The sequence below is a fragment of the Phyllostomus discolor genome, chromosome 7 (assembly GCF_004126475.2).
Source record: "Phyllostomus discolor isolate MPI-MPIP mPhyDis1 chromosome 7, mPhyDis1.pri.v3, whole genome shotgun sequence".
Classification (NCBI taxonomy): Eukaryota; Metazoa; Chordata; class Mammalia; order Chiroptera; family Phyllostomidae; genus Phyllostomus; species Phyllostomus discolor.
The window spans coordinates 103,852,913-103,870,245 of record NC_040909.2 but is presented as its reverse complement, the minus strand read 5'-3'; the positions used below and the strand labels follow the sequence as shown (position 1 = coordinate 103,870,245).

The 17,333-nt window shown below is 33.2% G+C and overlaps 1 protein-coding gene and 1 pseudogene across 1 annotated transcript; one reads left to right on the top strand and one right to left on the bottom strand.

The window, feature by feature from the left end:
• Window positions 1-629: 629 nt before the first annotated feature.
• On the bottom strand, window positions 630-16,396 carry XKR9 (XK related 9). The gene is made up of 3 exons (XM_028533928.2): window positions 15,859-16,396; window positions 5,097-5,317; window positions 630-1,733 (listed from the first exon to the last, which is right to left on the bottom strand). Exons 1-3 carry the CDS (start codon window positions 16,128-16,130, stop codon window positions 1,105-1,107), a joined length of 1,122 nt encoding a protein of 373 aa, XP_028389729.1. The 5' UTR covers window positions 16,131-16,396; the 3' UTR covers window positions 630-1,104.
• Window positions 7,836-8,326, top strand: LOC114514697 (annotated as a pseudogene).
• Window positions 16,397-17,333: the final 937 nt, after the last annotated feature.

Below are 17,333 nucleotides of genomic sequence, written 5' to 3'. Positions count from 1 at the left end.
TGAAAACTAGTGTAGTCCCATGGAAAAAAGGAAATGGGGAGCTTCATCCATAAAGGATATATTAGATTTATGAAGTCATTAAAAATGGTTAGTTCACACAGCTCTCAAGGATGTTTCAAATGAAAATTTCAGATTCTGGCTTTCATGGAACTATAGCAAAAGGAACTAAAATTTGTATTGCAGTAATCCTTTCTCCACCCCCAACATTGCCAAAATTATCTAACCTTTTTAAACAATGGTTTATTGGAAATGATGTTGGAATAATGGGCAGGTCACCTGGGATCCAGACCCAACTGGCTACTAACTATAAAGACCTGGAGCTTGTTTCCTCCTGAGGCTCATGCCCCTCATCTGTAAAACAGAGAAATGGGGCTCTGAGAAAGACAAATTCTGTATGATTCCACTTATACAGGGTATCTAAAGTAGTCAAATTCATAGCAACAAAAAATAGAGTTGCGATTGCCAGGTTGTAAAAAGGCAGGGAAATGGAAAGTTGTTGCTCAGTGGAAACAGAGTATCAGTTTTATAAGATGTAAAAGTTACAGAGATGCATAACAAGGTGAATACAGTTATCAATGCTGAACTATACACTGAAAAATGGTTAAAAATGGTAAATTTTATATTTTGTCTTTTTCCTCCTCCCCTTCTTTCCCTTTTCCTCAACTCAGTCTGTTTCCAACTCAATATATGCACCAAATCAAGGAAAATACAGAAGAAAAGAATGAGTGTTCTGCTCACTTCCCTTTGCAGTTCTCCACAATAAATTCCTCATTTTACTTCAGGAAAATGGACAGATCATTGAAAGAAAGCTCAATTCCAGCCTTCTAATTATGGGAGCTAGACTATTTCTTCCAATTCAGGCTCAGGATGGGTACTCTGCCAGACAATAGGCAAATATATCTAAGTTCTTAGGATCTTCAAAACCAAATGAGAAATTAATCTAAACAATAAAAATATTAATATGCTCTCACATTCATAAATAACATGCCATTACTGATCTCAAGTTAAAGAACGCAAAACTAAGAAACAATACACACATACACACATTTTCTTTACTAATCAATGAAACAAAACATAAGAAAATATTTCTCATAAATAAATAGCTTATTCCATTAGGAAATACTTCATTCTACAATCTGTTTGAGCTGGTTTTCCATCAATTTCATCAGGTTTCATTTCTTCACTTCTATTTGGATGCAAAGTCCCATAATAAACAATAAGAAGAAGAACTCCAAGGAAAAGAGTAAGAGCTATAATAATGCTGATAGGTATAAAATAGTCCGAATTAAAAATAGAAAGTGGGCACAGCCACAACACAATCAATATCCCCAATGTTGCAAGTACCCTTACAATATAATAACAAGACATTGGACATTTGGTATTCTGTCCCTTAATATTAAAAAATGTAAAAATGAGAATAAATCCAACAACAATCCTGTATAAGAACTCCATAATCATGGAAACACAAAACTGAGTTTGGTTTTTAAATGCCCACAATATACCTAAAAACCAAAGAAATAACAACAGACATAAAGCAACCTTAACATTTAAGAAAAAAAGAAGTACAACACTCAGCATCCAAGATAATAATGTAAACAACTTATAAAAGAGATATGTGAGTTTGGGACAGATCCCATTAAGGAGGTTTTTATCAGGCAAGGATTTTCTTAAAGCTACTTGATAATCAACAGTCGCCCAAGAAATAGCACAGCAGGAGACCATGATGGCTGCATCTATAAAACAAATGAAAAAAATTTAAAAAGATATTGTTATAGCAAAAATAATAGCAATATTAAATTACTATATGCCATACACGCTTTATCTGTGTTTACACATTCCCAGAAACACATGTCAGGCACTTCATATACTCATCTCATCCAATTCTTTGATATATATTAATATTCTCATTATATATAAAGAATTAATGCTTAGAAAATATATATTATTTGACCCGACTTATATAGCTAGCAAGTTGCAGACAGTTGAGATTTGAATATAAATCTGCCAAAGTCCAAAGTTACTGTACTTCACCAGTGCACTAGACTGCGTTTCAAGATTCTGAATAAATTGTACAAATTTTGAACACATCTTTTTTTTGAGGAACTGGTATAGTGAAAACTACATACTCTGGAAATTCTCTGAGATACTACAGTTATGAGCTTTGACCCTAGGCATATATCTAATTCCCTAAAACAGCATGGGGGGGGGTGGAATTTAACGTAAGTATGAGTTGAGTATTAACAAGCTCAATTCCCAGTATCTTTAAGATGATGGATCAAATAAATATGTTCTAAAAAAAACTTACAAATTTCTATAGGTTTGACATCTTTACCCGATTTTTTTCTCCAACAAATAACAGAAAAGTAAGTTCATTACTACTTTAGAAAGGCATGGTCATTAATCCCACTGTCAAAACTGAGACTTTTATAAAACTATATCCAGCCTACACCTATGTTGACCAATGTGACTGTACTTTGACAAAGGGCCATGAAAAGTTAATTAATCCAGCCTTATGGATTAGAATTTTATACCAGACATCCTCCCTTGTGAGGACCCTGACTTTTGTTTTCAGCCATTCAACACCCTGGGAAGCCATCAAAACTGAAATCTGCTATTTACAAGGTTCTGTAAAAACCTCAGGGTATAAATGCTTTCTGAGTCCCACTCACCCCTTCTGACTTCCTACTTTAATGCATATTTTGGCCTGTTATATTAGATTGTATTATGCAGGCTTTTGAAAATACTTATCCAACACTTGTGAATATTTTCAGAGGAAGGGTTGATTCAAATAATTTAGCCTTTCAGTGGTTAATTTGATTTGAGTAACTTAAGTTTTTCATCTGCTTTCCATGTTCTAAACAGTTGTTGATATTTTTTAATTTTGTTGTTGTTGTTGTTCAATTACAGTTGTTCCCATTTTTCCCTCATTGTTCTCCCCTGCCCTGCCCACCCCCTTTCTCCCACATTCAAATTGCTGATATTTCCAATCTGTTATTCTACTCTCTTTGTTTTTGTGGATTTATATTATTTTTATTCCTTTACTCTCCTTATTAGTGTAATTTCAGGAAGGAGCAAAGATAAAAGAATATGTTCAGTCTTCTGAAGTACTTCTTCTATATGTAGCCTTATTTTTTTAACACTTTGAGTTATTCTTCCTGATTGTCAAAATAATACATGGTATTTGGAGAAAAAAATTGGAAATTCAGAAAAGTGCAGAGAAGATTAAATAAACTTATTCATAATCCCACTACTCATAAGCAGCCAGAGGTAACATTTTTCATATTTTATTTTAGGCATTGTTCTATATAATAATTTCTTTGTATCTTAAAAAGTATGCTAATGGAAACTTTTATAAATTGCTTTTTGCCTGAATTTTATTTTAGAATTACTCTCCTATGTCATTAAAAGTTACCACTATTTCCACTGGCTACATAATTTTTTATTGTAACAGTGTACAATAACTTATTTACCAATTCTTCTATTGTTATACAATTAGATTATTTCTCACTTTTTGCTATTTTTAATTAATACCTCAACTTCTTACTTCAAGGAGAAACTAAAGAATAAAGGTAGAATCGTGATATGAAGATAACAGTCACTGGATATCATTGCTGATCTGGATGCTATGAACTATTTGAAATCATCAGCAAATTTATCATAAGACAGGCTATAAACTGAAATGTTGAACTTCTAGTTTCAGTAACTACATGACACAGAACACCTAAGTCGCAACCCACAAATTATTTGCATCACAAGGAAAAAGAGGTCTCATTCACAGTACATTCATTACAGTGTCTTTCTAACAACCAAAGTAAAAATAATAATATTAGAAGGGGCTACAATCTAGAGGTTTATGGGAAATTAGGAGCAGAAAGACTATTCAGGGGAATGAACTGATCTCACAGGTGAGTCTAGTATAGTGGGAACTCCAAGAAAGATGGCAATCTGGTCCTCTGAAATGAATCCAAGTCTGCATGCAACTTTAGTCATTAGTGAAAACTGAAACTATCACTTAGCAAAAAAAAATAGTTTTTTTAACATTTCAAACACCTATTAAAAGTTTTTTAATGGAACATAATCAACAAAAGAAAAAAGCAAACAAAATATAACCAGAGACACTGAAATTAAGAACAATCTAACAATAGTCAGGGGGAGGGGGCAATGGGGGGAAGGGTTTTCAGGAACTATTATTATAAAGGACACATGGACAAAACCAAGGGGCAGGGTAGGAGCAAGGGAGGGGGGTGGGTTTGGCTGGGGTGCAGGGGAGTGGGAGGGAGAAAATGCAGACAACTGTAATTGAACAACAATAAAGAAATTTATAAAAAGTTTTTTAATAGAAATACCAAACTTTCCTTTAAAATTGAATATCTTACCCTAATAAGGAGATATGCTATAATAGAGCAACCTATTGGCCAACTTTCATGAGTTCTATAGCATCTGCACTTACACCTAATGATTCCAATTCTGGAAATTTACCCTAAGGATATATTTCAAGCATGCAAAATGACTCATGCATAAGATTATTCATTGCACCATTTTTACAATAGTAAAATACTAGAAACAACCTAAAAAGCATAAAAAGGGTTTGTTAAATAAATCATGATATATCCATAATTTGTAATATTATGCAGGTAATACAAATGAATGAGGGAGCTCTTTCTGTACTGCTATAGATAAATCTCTAAGATATACTGTTAAATGCAAAAAAACAAAGACCATTTTTATCTTATATTACTATTTCTGTAAAAGAGGAGAGAGGAAGAGAGAGGGAGAGAATGAGGGAGGAACAGAGAGACAGAGAAACAGACAAAGAGAGAGAATTAATATAGACTTTTTCAAAACTTTTCTGGAAGAAGAATAAAAAAACTGACAATAGTGTCCTTTCTGGGCAAAGGAAGGAATGGGATGAAGTGGGAGGAAGAGAGCATGTCTTTATATATTTTTAAATATTTAAACAATGTACTTCTTTTCGAAAAATAAATAATTCTATAAATAAAAACAATTTTAAAATTCTAAAACCTACCAAAGAGTTATGTAGTTAACATAAGATCTCAGTGGCATCCACCTAACAAAGGCTATTAAGAAAGACTTACACTGGCTGAAGTTTGCTTGACCATGTTCCAGAAAGATATAGAGCTGAAGAACAAGTTGTGGACAGCCTTCCAGGTAAGTTTCAAATAGCCTGAGCATGCTCAAATCAGTCATTCTATCTATAGCTTCTTTATGTGGATCAATTTGTTGTTCTATGAAGTTATCGGTTTTGCTGCTATATTTGAAAGCCACGTAATAACCCTTTTTCAAGGCAAACCAATACCTGTAAAGTAAACATGAGCATTTATCTTCAGTAAAATATACTTTATAACATATATGTTTACATACACATTATTTTTTTAAAGTAGCATATGTTTAAGTACAGATTTTTCCCACAAACTTTCTCTACTATAAATTTCTTCTCGTGGTTGCTTCATTGAGATTCATACTCCACAAACTTTTCTATTATCCTCACCCAAGGACATGCTTATTGGTTTTAGAAGGGGAGGGAGGGAGAGAGAAAGGCAGACAAACATCAACATGAAAGAGAAACATCGATCAGTTGCCCCCTGTATATTGTTTTTCTTTTAGAATTGCTTTTGTTCTGGTCTGTACATTAGGGGAGTTTCACTTTTGTTTACTGACATGCATTTTTAATAGTCAAATATATAATTTTAACAGCTTATGGAATTTGATTTATGGTTAGAAAGACTTTCCCCATGCTACTTGATTTGTTTGAAATTTATCCAGTGTCTGATTATGTAGAAGTATAGTCTATAACATGGAATCTTACATTATTCCAACTCTAAAGTTAATCAAAACCTTTACTGTTTTTTTTAACCTTTACACTTCTTATGCTTCATAAATTGGCTATTGCTTCCTTTTCCATTCTGGTCTATTTCTACAATCTCTGTGTGGTCTGCCTATTTATATGGCATACAGAAAAAAAATTATTTTCTTGTCCTTGTGATTTGGACTGGCAGGGGAAGTGCTCCTCTGGAAACAAAACTCCTCTAGTTTATCCTTTCAGATTTTCTGCTGGCCAGAAGAAAAGGAGCCCATATTTTGTTACATCAAACACTGGGAGGATAAAAACATAACCTGCAAAATTTTTAAATTCTCTTAGTACCCCTCTCTACGTTTTTAACAATATACTTCTGAAAATTTCACCCTCACCACAGAACAGGCTAAATTCTTTTCAAGATCATATGCTAGGGCATGAGCTAAGTCTGACCTTCCTATGAAGGTTCAATTATAGTTTACATAGCTTTTTTTCAAATGGCTACCCAGGTGTCCCAAAATACCTAACTACTAAGCAAAAAAAAACCAATAAGAATATAGAATCTATGTACAACACTATCGACTACACTTACTAAATATCATTTCTAAATTACTACAACCAACCAACAACTGTGGCAGAACACATATATTTAAAGTATACATGACATCATAAAGATGAACCATATGTTAAGCAATAAAACAAGTCTAAATAAATTTCAAAATCAAAATCTTAAGAGTCTGTTATCTGACCATAATGGAATTAATTAGGAATTAATATTAAAATATTTACAAAAGTTTCAAATATCTGAAAAAAATTTTAAACACAGCCTAACATTTGGGTAAAAGAGAAATCACAGGGAAAGCTAAAAAGTATTTTTAACTAATGGGTAATAAAAACATAACATATCAAAATGTCCAGGATACAGTTAATGTATAGGTTTGGGAGAAATGTATAGTTTAAATGCTTTTATTAGAAATAAAAAAGAGGTAATAGTAATGATGTAAGTTCCATAGAAATGACCTAGAAAAAGAGAAGCAAAGTAAACCCCAATTACATGGAAAAAAGGAAATAATAAAGCTAAAAGCATAAATCAGTGCAATAAAAAAGAGACAAGCAATAGAGAGAAATTAAAAAGCCAAAATTTGGTTCTTTGGAAAGATAAGAGAAACAGATAAACCTCAAACAAGATGCTGAAGGGTAAAGAGAGGAAGAGGAGAACAAAAAAAGCCAGTATCAGCAATGTTAAAGGTGACATCACTAAACATCGAAACTATACTAGTGATATATTAGAAATAATTTTATACAAATAAATGAAACTGTGATGAAATGGACAAAATCTCTTAAAACCACAATTTACTAACACTGACACAAGATCATTAAAAAATCTGAGTAAATCTGAATTTTTCAGAGAAATCAAACTTGTTTTCAAAAATCTACACACAACATTATCCAATACATTTTATCAAACATTTAAGGAAAAAAATACACCAGTCTTGCACAAACTCCTTCAGAAAATAAAGCAGGAATACTTGCCAATTTCTATTAGCAGGCTAGCATAAAACTAATCTAAAACTTATAAGAGATACTACAGGAAAAAATTATAAAACAATATACCTCATGGACACAAAAATGCTTAATTGAAATATTTAAAAATGGATTTCAGCAATGTATAAAAAATAATAATCATCCCTGGCTGGTGTGGCTCAGTGGACTGAGCTCTGGCCTGTGAACCAAATGGTCAGCAGTTCAATTCCTAGTTAGGGCACATGCCTGGGTTGCAGGCCAGGTCCCCAGCTGGGGGCATTCAAGAGGCAACCACACATTGATGTTTCTTTCCCTTTCTTTCTCCTTCCCTTCCCCTCTCTCTAAAAATAAATAAATAAAATCTTTAAAAATAAAAACAACAATCATCATCATCATCATCATCATCATCATCAATTAAGGTCTACCCCAGCAATGCAAAGTTGTTTTAACAGCATTAAATCAATCAGTAAGGCTAGACTCTCTGTCCTCTACCATCATGAGTCACATACATGTTCCTGGAAAGGGCCTGTCCCAGTGGCTGTGCCCTACCACCACAGCATCCCCACCTGGCTGAAATTGACATCTGATGACATGAAGAAGCAGATCTACAAACTGGCCAACAAGGGCCTGACTCCCTCACAAATTGGGGTGATTCTTAGAGACTCACATGGCACTGCACAAGTACGTTTTGTGATAGGCAATAAAATCTTGAGAATTCTTAAGTCCAAAGGACTTGCTCCAGATCTTCTTGAGGATCTCTACAATTTAATTAAGAAAGCTGTTGTTGTTCAAAAGCATCTTGAGAGGAAAAGAAAGATTAAGGATGCTAAATTCCATCTGATTCTGATTGAGAGCTATATTCACTGTTGGCTCAACATTATAAGACTAAACGAGTCCTCCCTCCCAAGTGGAAATACAAGTCATCCACAGCCTCTGCTGAGGATGCATAAAATGTCTGTACTCAAGCAATAAAACTATTGTTTAACTGAAGAAAAATTTTAAATTAAAAAAATAAATGAAAGAATGAATCAATGAAAAACCATGTGATCATCTCAATAAGCACAGATATATTTGACAAAATTCAACATCCATTCATAATAACAAAAAAAAATCTCAATAATATTAAAAGAGGAGGAAATCTCTTTAATTTGATAAGAAAAATGATGAAAAACCTACAAGTAACACCAAACTTCATGGCAAAACATTCAACACTTTACTCCTGAGATCAAAACAAATCAGAAATGTCACTCTCATCACTTCTATTTAATATTTTACTGGAAGACTTAGAGAAATGAAACAATGTGAAAAAATAAAAAGAATAAATATTTTAAAGGAAAAAATCAAACTATTACTATTTGTAAATGACATGGCAATTGACACAAAGTATGAAGAAAACAATCAAAAAAACTAATATAAATAATGAGTCCATCAGGTCTGAGAAAATGTTATTAAAAGAAATCAATTGTTTTTCTATTCCATGGAAGCAAACAATTGAAAAATGAAATTTAAAAGTCAATGCTAATTACAATAGCTGGTAAACTGATTCTAATATTTATATGAAAATATAAACCCTCTAAAATAGCCAAAACAATGATGAAAAAGAACATAAGTAACAAATACATGACTTCAAGAATACATGACTTGATTTCTAGTTTCAAGTCTGTCATATAAGGGGACTTAGAAGTTGCCATTCCTTCCTAACAAGTAAAAACTAAACCAAAAAAAAACAACAACTTATACCTGACAGAGGAGTAAGGGCACAAGGCAAATTGTTTCCCCCAAAATTGGAGATACATACAGATGGATACAAAGAATCATAAATTTTAGAAGGAGAAAACCTCAAGAAATCCCCTTAAGAACTAGTACCAAATCAGATAAACTTGAACTATAATTGATGAACTGTTGGAAGCAAAGTGTGGACAAGTCTGTTAGTTAAAAACTTGAGCAGGGACCCTGGAGCTCTGACTCTCACGATAAAGATGGGGAAAAAGGCATCCAGCACACATAAATGAAAGTAGCCATTTTGAAATACACCAAAGCTGTATTTCACCATAATATCAATGTAAAATACAGCTTTGGTAGGATGGGACTGAGAGACATTTGGGATGTCTACAGACCAGGAGTAAAGGCTCACTAAAAGACTGAGACCTATCATAGGACTGTAGTATTCCTCCCACACTTCACCACCATATTACTCAAGGCCTATTTACCATAGTTCCTTTCACTCAATACAGTAAATCCTCACTTTCATTAATAGATTCTTATAACTGAAGTGAAATGACATATCAAAACCAATTTTCCAGTTGGCCCATTGATATAAACAAGAGTTAATTCCTATGGTATCTCATCAACATTATAACAAAATGACATTAAACATAACGACATTATTTAAGGACCTGCATACATCATGGCCTGTTTTCAACAAAAATTACCAGGCATACTTCAAATCATAGTTTGAAGAGACAGAGCAAGCATCAGAACCAGACTCAGAAATGGCAAGGATGTTGGAGGTAGGAGAATATGAATGTAAAACAACTAATAATTAATATGATAAGGACTATAATGAAAAAAATAGACAACATGCAAAAACAAATGATTCATGTAAGAGAGATGGAAATTCTAAGCAAGAATCAAAAAGAAATTCTAGGGATCAAAAATACTATAACAAATGAAGAATCATTAATGGACTTACTAGACTGTACACAGCTGAGGAAAGAATCTCTGAGCTACAAGATATCCAAATGGAAACCTGCAAAACTGAAAAGTAAAGAGAACAAAGACCAAAAAAAGTAACAGACTATCCAAGGATTGTGTGACAAGTACAAAAGGTATAATATACATGTAATGGAAAAGAGTAACAGGAGGAAAAGAAAAAAGGGAAAGCAACAGAAGCTCTGTTTGAAATGATAACAACTGATAATTTCCCTAAATTAATGTCAGACACCAAACAAGATATCCAGGAAGCTCACAGAACACCAAAAATTAAGTGCAAAAAAATCCATATTTAGGCATTTCATATTCAAACTGAAGAAAATCAAAAGTGCATAAAAAATATATTGAAAAATGCCAGAGAGAAAAAAAATATTACCTATAGAACAGAAAAGGTAAGAATCACATCCAGCTTCTCACAAACCATGCAAGAAAGAAGTGGAGTGCAATATTTAAAATACTGAGAGAAACGTCGAAATCTGCATCCTACAAAAGAAATGGAGAAGGTCATCAGCAAGATGGAGTAGAAAGTTCCAATGCATGTCTCCCCACTCCCAAAAAACAGTGGGTAAACAACTACAAGGAGGTGGATCCCAGGTGGCACCACAGGGGGATTCAACCCCACTGAGGAACACATCAAATACACATACACATTTAGAGCAATTCTTCCTAAAAGACAACTGAGGGCCAACTGAACAGCTTTTACATAACAAATAAGAGAGAGGGAGAAAGACAGAAACATAGAAAAGGTTGGGGAGCTGTGAGAGTTCTCTAGGATCTGAGAAACATGTGAATGCCATTGTTTACATTCTCCCTACACCTAGACAATGTGGGCAAGAGCTCTACCCAGGTGCTCTGGCCAACCTGCAAGATCACCATAGCACATTCCCCGACACCCTGTCCTGGGCTCACTCCAACGAGACCAAAAGGGCACCACAACACACATGTGCCAGGCTGCCCAGCCCAGACCCTGCTCCAGCCACAGACAACCAAATTAACAGGAAGCTGCCACACACATGTGCATACTGGGCCACCCCATCCAACATAGGGGCATAAACATATAAAGCAAAAATTAAAAAATCAATAGACATAGAGGGAGAAATTTTCAGTATTACACTAGTGGGAGACATTAATACCCAACTTACATCAATGGATAGATGATCCAGACAAAAAATAAGGAAGGAAAGGTCTTAAAGGTCACACCAGACAAAATTCACTCAATAGACATTTACAGAATATTTTAACCAAAAACTGCATAATACACATTGTTTTCAATGTGTAGTCTCTAAGTCTTAGTCTCTAAATCTCTTAATCTTAGTCTCTAAGACTAAGACTAATCACATATTAGGTCACAAAACAAGTCTCCATAAATTCAAGAAGACTGAAATCATATCAAGCATTTTTTTTTACCTCAATATCATAAAATTAGAAAGTTCACAAGAAGTAAACTGAAAAAAAAAAACCACAAATGCATGGAGACAAAAGATATGCTACTAAACAACCAATAGATCAAATAGAACAAATGAAAATGAAAACACAACTCTCCAAAACCTTTGGGATGCAGCAAAAGCAGTTATAAGAGGGACTTTCATGGCTATACAGGCCTACCTCAAGAAACAAGAAAAAAATCCAAATAACCTATCTTTACATTTAAAAAACTATAAAAAGAAGAACAACAAACAAAATACAAAGTAAGCACTGACTAGCATGGCTCACTTGCTTCACTGTGGTCCCACAAAGCAGAAGGTCACCGGTTATATTCCCAGTCAGGGTATATACCTTGGTTACAGGCCTAGTGCCCAGTTGGATCACACATGAGAGGCAACTGATTGCTGTTTCTCTCAAACATCGATGTTTCTCTCCCTCTCTTCCTCCCTCCCTTCCCCTCTCTTTAAAAATAATAAATAAAATCTTCTTTAAAAATTATTTTAAAAATCCAAAGTAGAAGAAAGGAAATAATAAAGACCAGAGCAGAAATAAATGAAATAAAGAGTAAAAGAACAAAAGATCAATGAAACTAAGAGTTGGTTCTTTGGAAAATAAACAAAATTGACAAACCTTTAGAGAGATTTATAAAGAAAAAAAAAGAGGGTCCAAATAAATAAAATAAAAAATGGCCCTGGCTGGTGTGTCTCAGTGCATTGAGTGCCTGCCTGCAAACCAAGGGGTCACTGGTTCAATTCCCAAGCAGGGCACACGCCTGGGTTGTGGGCCAGGTCCTTGGTAGGGGAAACGCGAGACACAACCACACACTGATGTTTCTCTCCTGCTCTTTCTCCCTCCTTTTCCCTAAAAATAAATTAATAAAATCTTTTTTAAAGATGAAAGAGAAATCACAGCTGACAACATAGAAATATAAAGGATCGTTAAAGAATACAATAAAAGCCAACAAATTGAACCTAGAAGAAATACATATATTTCTAAAAAAATACAACCTTTCAAGGCTGAATCAGGAAGCACCTCAAGCCATGAGTTTAACTGTAGACCCCATCTTACAGAAACTCTAGATATCTCCTAAAAATAAAATCAAAGCCTCTACAGATGACTTGGTGAAGCCTTCACAATTAATTTTTTCAAGGGCAATGACCAGAACATAATCATTGATACTAGGAAAACAAGGCAATATGAGTACCCAGTAGTAAAAGCAATGCCAGTAGTAACAAACCTGAAAAGGCTTCAGGTGTTAAAATTATAAATGAAATAACTATGCTTACTATGTTTAAAGATACAAATGGCAAGTCCAAAATATCGCAGTGAACAGGAAACTATAAAAAGTGACACGGCACACTTGAAAGAACTAAATATTGCTTCTAAATATAAAAATTGTAATAATTAAAATTTAAAACTCAATGGTTGGTTAGATATAATAACATTTTGACCACAACAAAAGAAAGTACAAGTAACGAAAGTCATGAAAAAATTACACAGAATGTACATCAAAAAATAAAAATTTTAAATAACTAAAATATAAAAGTCATGTTAGATACAATAAGAGGTTTAATTTTCATTTGCTTGCTGCCCTAAAAGGCAAAAAAACAGAAATATAATAAAGGAAATGTTAGAGAGTAATGACTAGAATTATGCAGAACTGATAAATTTCAAAGAATCATGAAGAGTAGCAAATCCCAAACTAGAGAAAAAAATCCGTACCTCAATATATCATAATTAAACATAGAATACCAAAGATAAAGAGAAAAATCAAATTAAAAAACTTAAATAAAAATAAAATAATATAACTAATATAGAAAGAGAAAGCGTAAGAGCAACCAGAGGAAATTTTTTAAAAAATACTTTTAAAAGACTGACACCTAATACTTCAAGAGAAACAATGAAAACCAAAGACAAGACAGTATAAAACAAAGAAAGAAAATAACCAAGTATTTATCTAGAATTCCATAGCCACTAAAATATCTCTCAGGAAAGATGATGAAATAATGACATTTATAGACAACCAAAAATTGAGAGATGGTTTCACCAACAGACTCCCAATAGATGCAATTCTCAACCTCAGGGAGGCAGAAGAAAAGTGATCCTGAGTAGAAAGTCTGAGATTCAAGAAGCAATAAAAAATAAAAAGAATAGTAAAAATATATGGCTAAGTATAATCAAAATTTAATAAAATTTAAGTATATAAAACAGAAGTAACGGCACAAAAATATGATCTACTGAGACTAAACACAAAAAGTAAAATACCAACAACATGGTATCAATACACGGACTTCAAGTGTTTTGAGGTCTTTATATTATTTATGAGAGAAATTAAGGTTCTTTTCAACTTTAGAGGTGGAATAACTTAAAAGTGTACTTTATGGACTATGCTTCTATTTAGGATGTAGTATATTGGAGCAGACCAATACTCCTGCCAAAACAACCAAAGAAACTGGAAACTAAGCTAATGTTTCTGCAGATACTTGTTGCCTGAAGGTACTCGCTGATTCTGTTACTTGGGACAAGATGTTGAAAATCTGGATATTTCTCAGGCACAGAGCTGTTGTTAGAAAACAGACAAAATAGCAGTGGTTTTAAAGATCTTTTAGGACTAAAGACAAGGATCTCAAAAGTACAGCCAGTTTTTCCCCCAAAACATTTGCCAAATTTTGAAACTGTAAGATAAAGGCTAAAAGCTAAGCAGAAAGTTTTGAAAAAGGAAAGCAGAATTTCTGGCAGTCTTGTGATGCCAGGGAGCTACGGACTAGTAGTATTCAGGACATGTTGAAGGAGCAAGACCACAGCAGGCTCTGAGTGCCCTAGACAGTTGCACTCTGGGAGCAAACCAAGAGTAGGCTGATGCTTACTATAAAATGACCACAAGAGAAAAGTAAAATAGTATTATCTGAAGACTATAATTTTTTATATACAATGTCTAACATTCAATCAAAAATTACTAAGGATGTTAAAAGACAATGAAAATCAAGGCAATTTTGCGTTTCTTTCATAATACAATTCATCATTTGTAACATAATGTCTTACAGTACCCTCAAGTCATTATTTGAAATACCAATGAAAATCATTCTGTAGATAAGAAAATTTTATATTTATAGAATGGCAAATAACAAAGAATCTACCATATTTCTAACCTCTTTGCAACAGTAAATTTTATACTTGTCTAGGTATTATAACTACATAATTCTCATTATTGCTCATACAGAATATTGCTCAACAGTAAATTTTATATTTGTCTAGGTATTATAACTACATAATTCTCATTATTGCTCATACAGAATCATTAAATCTTACTTATTACACATATATGTTTAACAGCACTAACTTTTATTCCATCCTTTTAAACATTTTCATCTTAACTGAGAACACACAGTTTCAAAACTTATTTCCAGTATTAACACCTAATGTACTTTCCAGCTTCCTTAAAACCTGTTCTTTTTTCTCATTGCATATTTTGTTTCTCTTACATGTTATAACCTTAAAAAGTCTGCCTTTAAAAGGACAAAGTATGTGAAAATACTTTGAAAACTATAAATCTCTGCACAAATTTAATGGCATTTATTATTATTATTAATTACCATGTAAAAGCCTGAAAAAAATTTTAATACTTTCAACTAATTGCCATGAATATGTTGTTTTTTTAACAAAACAGAATCAGAAATTAACCTTTATGTAGGGTATTAAAATAGTTCAAATTCCAAATCTAACTGTAACAAAATAGTATGTTATCCTCATAATATGTTTTTAATTTTTCCCTTTTCTTTTATTTATATTAATATATATACATTTATATTGCTTTTAAAAGAATTAAATCACTTAAGGTAATAATGAAAAGGTCATATGAAATTAGATATACAGAGAATCACGCAACTCTCAGAGCCTATTTACATTCTAGTTTTTCACTAGTAAAATAAGGTTTTCAACATGATTTGTAAGGCTGTTTTTAGTTCTATGCCTGATTCTGTACCAGCTAACCACATGGCTTCCACAGCAGTAAATTTTTCACTTAGTCAAATTAATGGTATAAGTAAGTTAAAAATTAAGTGTTCTAACAGAGTTGCAAGTAATAGGCTATATTTGCACTATCAGGCTTAGAATATAAAACAAAAGATCACAAGGCATAGAAATGTCTTCCTATAAAAGATGAGTACATATTAGAAAAAGTAGCTTAATTAAAACATTCTACTAATAAACCTGGAATTCTGACAGTATAGCCATGACTCATACAAGTACCAATAAAAAGGAGCAAGTAACCTTTGTGCTACATGCAAAGAGGGGAACTTTGTACATTTGATGACCTATACACAAAGGTAATTTCTATTCGGACAAAAGAAAAATAGCATTTATGATCAAAAGTGTAAGCTCACCTTGTAAAAATTCCTCCTTGCAAGCAGTGAAGTAGAAGAAAACAATGCTGACTTTCTTGGCCTGCTTTCTTTAAATCAGCCTTGAACCAAGAATAACTAAAACACTGGACCACAAGTGTTCCAAAGAGCATAAAACTTACTGTTAAAACTCCAAAAACATATTGTCCTTCATAGAAAAACCTAACAGATAACCAGATGTCCACAATTAAATCAGTTATATAGATTATAATGCCAAGAACTGACATCATAAAATTCAATTTAGTATATTTCATTATGAATCTCTATAGCTCTTGGTTGTCTACTTTCTTCTCTTAAACACACACACACAAACAAATATCAGTGCATCCTTTAGTATAACACTGAATTTTATCTTCTACTCCCTAAATCTATTTAGAAGAATAAATATTATGAAATTGGAACACTAAAATCAAAGTGACTAATTTTAACTTTCTTTTCTAAATCTCTAATTTAGTTTCAAGGCTTTATTCAATCTTCTGTTCCACAATGATCTTCACTGCAGATGACAAAACCTAAAATAAAACATATATATATATATATATATATATATATATAAGATTCTAAAACTCTTGAGTATAATATTTAAAAACCTAAGGCTGTGAATTTATCAAAGCTGTTTTTTTAAATAATATATTACCACTAAATATTATTCTTATAATAACACTGGGAAAGAAAATTCTTGGCAGCATACTAACAAACTAACAACTTCCTCTCAGCCTATTTACCTTTTAAAAAGCTTACCCTGCCCTGGCTCACTCAGTGGACTGAGTGCCAGCCTGCGAACCGAAAGGTCGTTGGTTCGATCCCAGTCAAGGCACGTGCCTGGGTTGCAGACCAGGTCTCCAGCTGGGTGCATGCGAGAGACAACCAATTGATATACCTCTCACACATCAATGTTTCTCTCCCTGTCTTTCTCCCTCTCTTCCTCTCTCTCTAACAGTAAACAAATAAAGTCTTCATAAAAATAAAAAGCTTACCCTCTCTCTGCTCTTTGCATGAGAAGATAACATATTCTGCAAAACAGGAAGTGGGTGCTTTCCAGACACTGGATCTGCTGGCACCTTTATCTTGGACTTAATGCCTCCAAACCTAAGTTTCTTCTCAGATGTGCTTCTCCTGGAAAAGGCTTCTCTACACTAACTCTCATCTACTTGCCAAATAGAGTCTGAAAGTCACTAGAAATGGATTCTTCCAGTTAAAACACTGCCCTCTATTAAAATACAAGCATCTTCTAAGACAAGTCACATATGACTATAAATTAGTACCATTTGTAATTTTTCAACTCAATAACTATCAAGGTCCTGAAGGAATGCAATAGATAAATGGTCTCCAAACACTTTTTTTTCTTTTTTATTCTCCCCCAAGGACATTTTTTCATAGCTTTTAGAGGAAGGGAGAGAGAGACACACATTGATGTGAGAAAAAAACATCTGTTGCCTTCTGTCCGTGCCCGACTG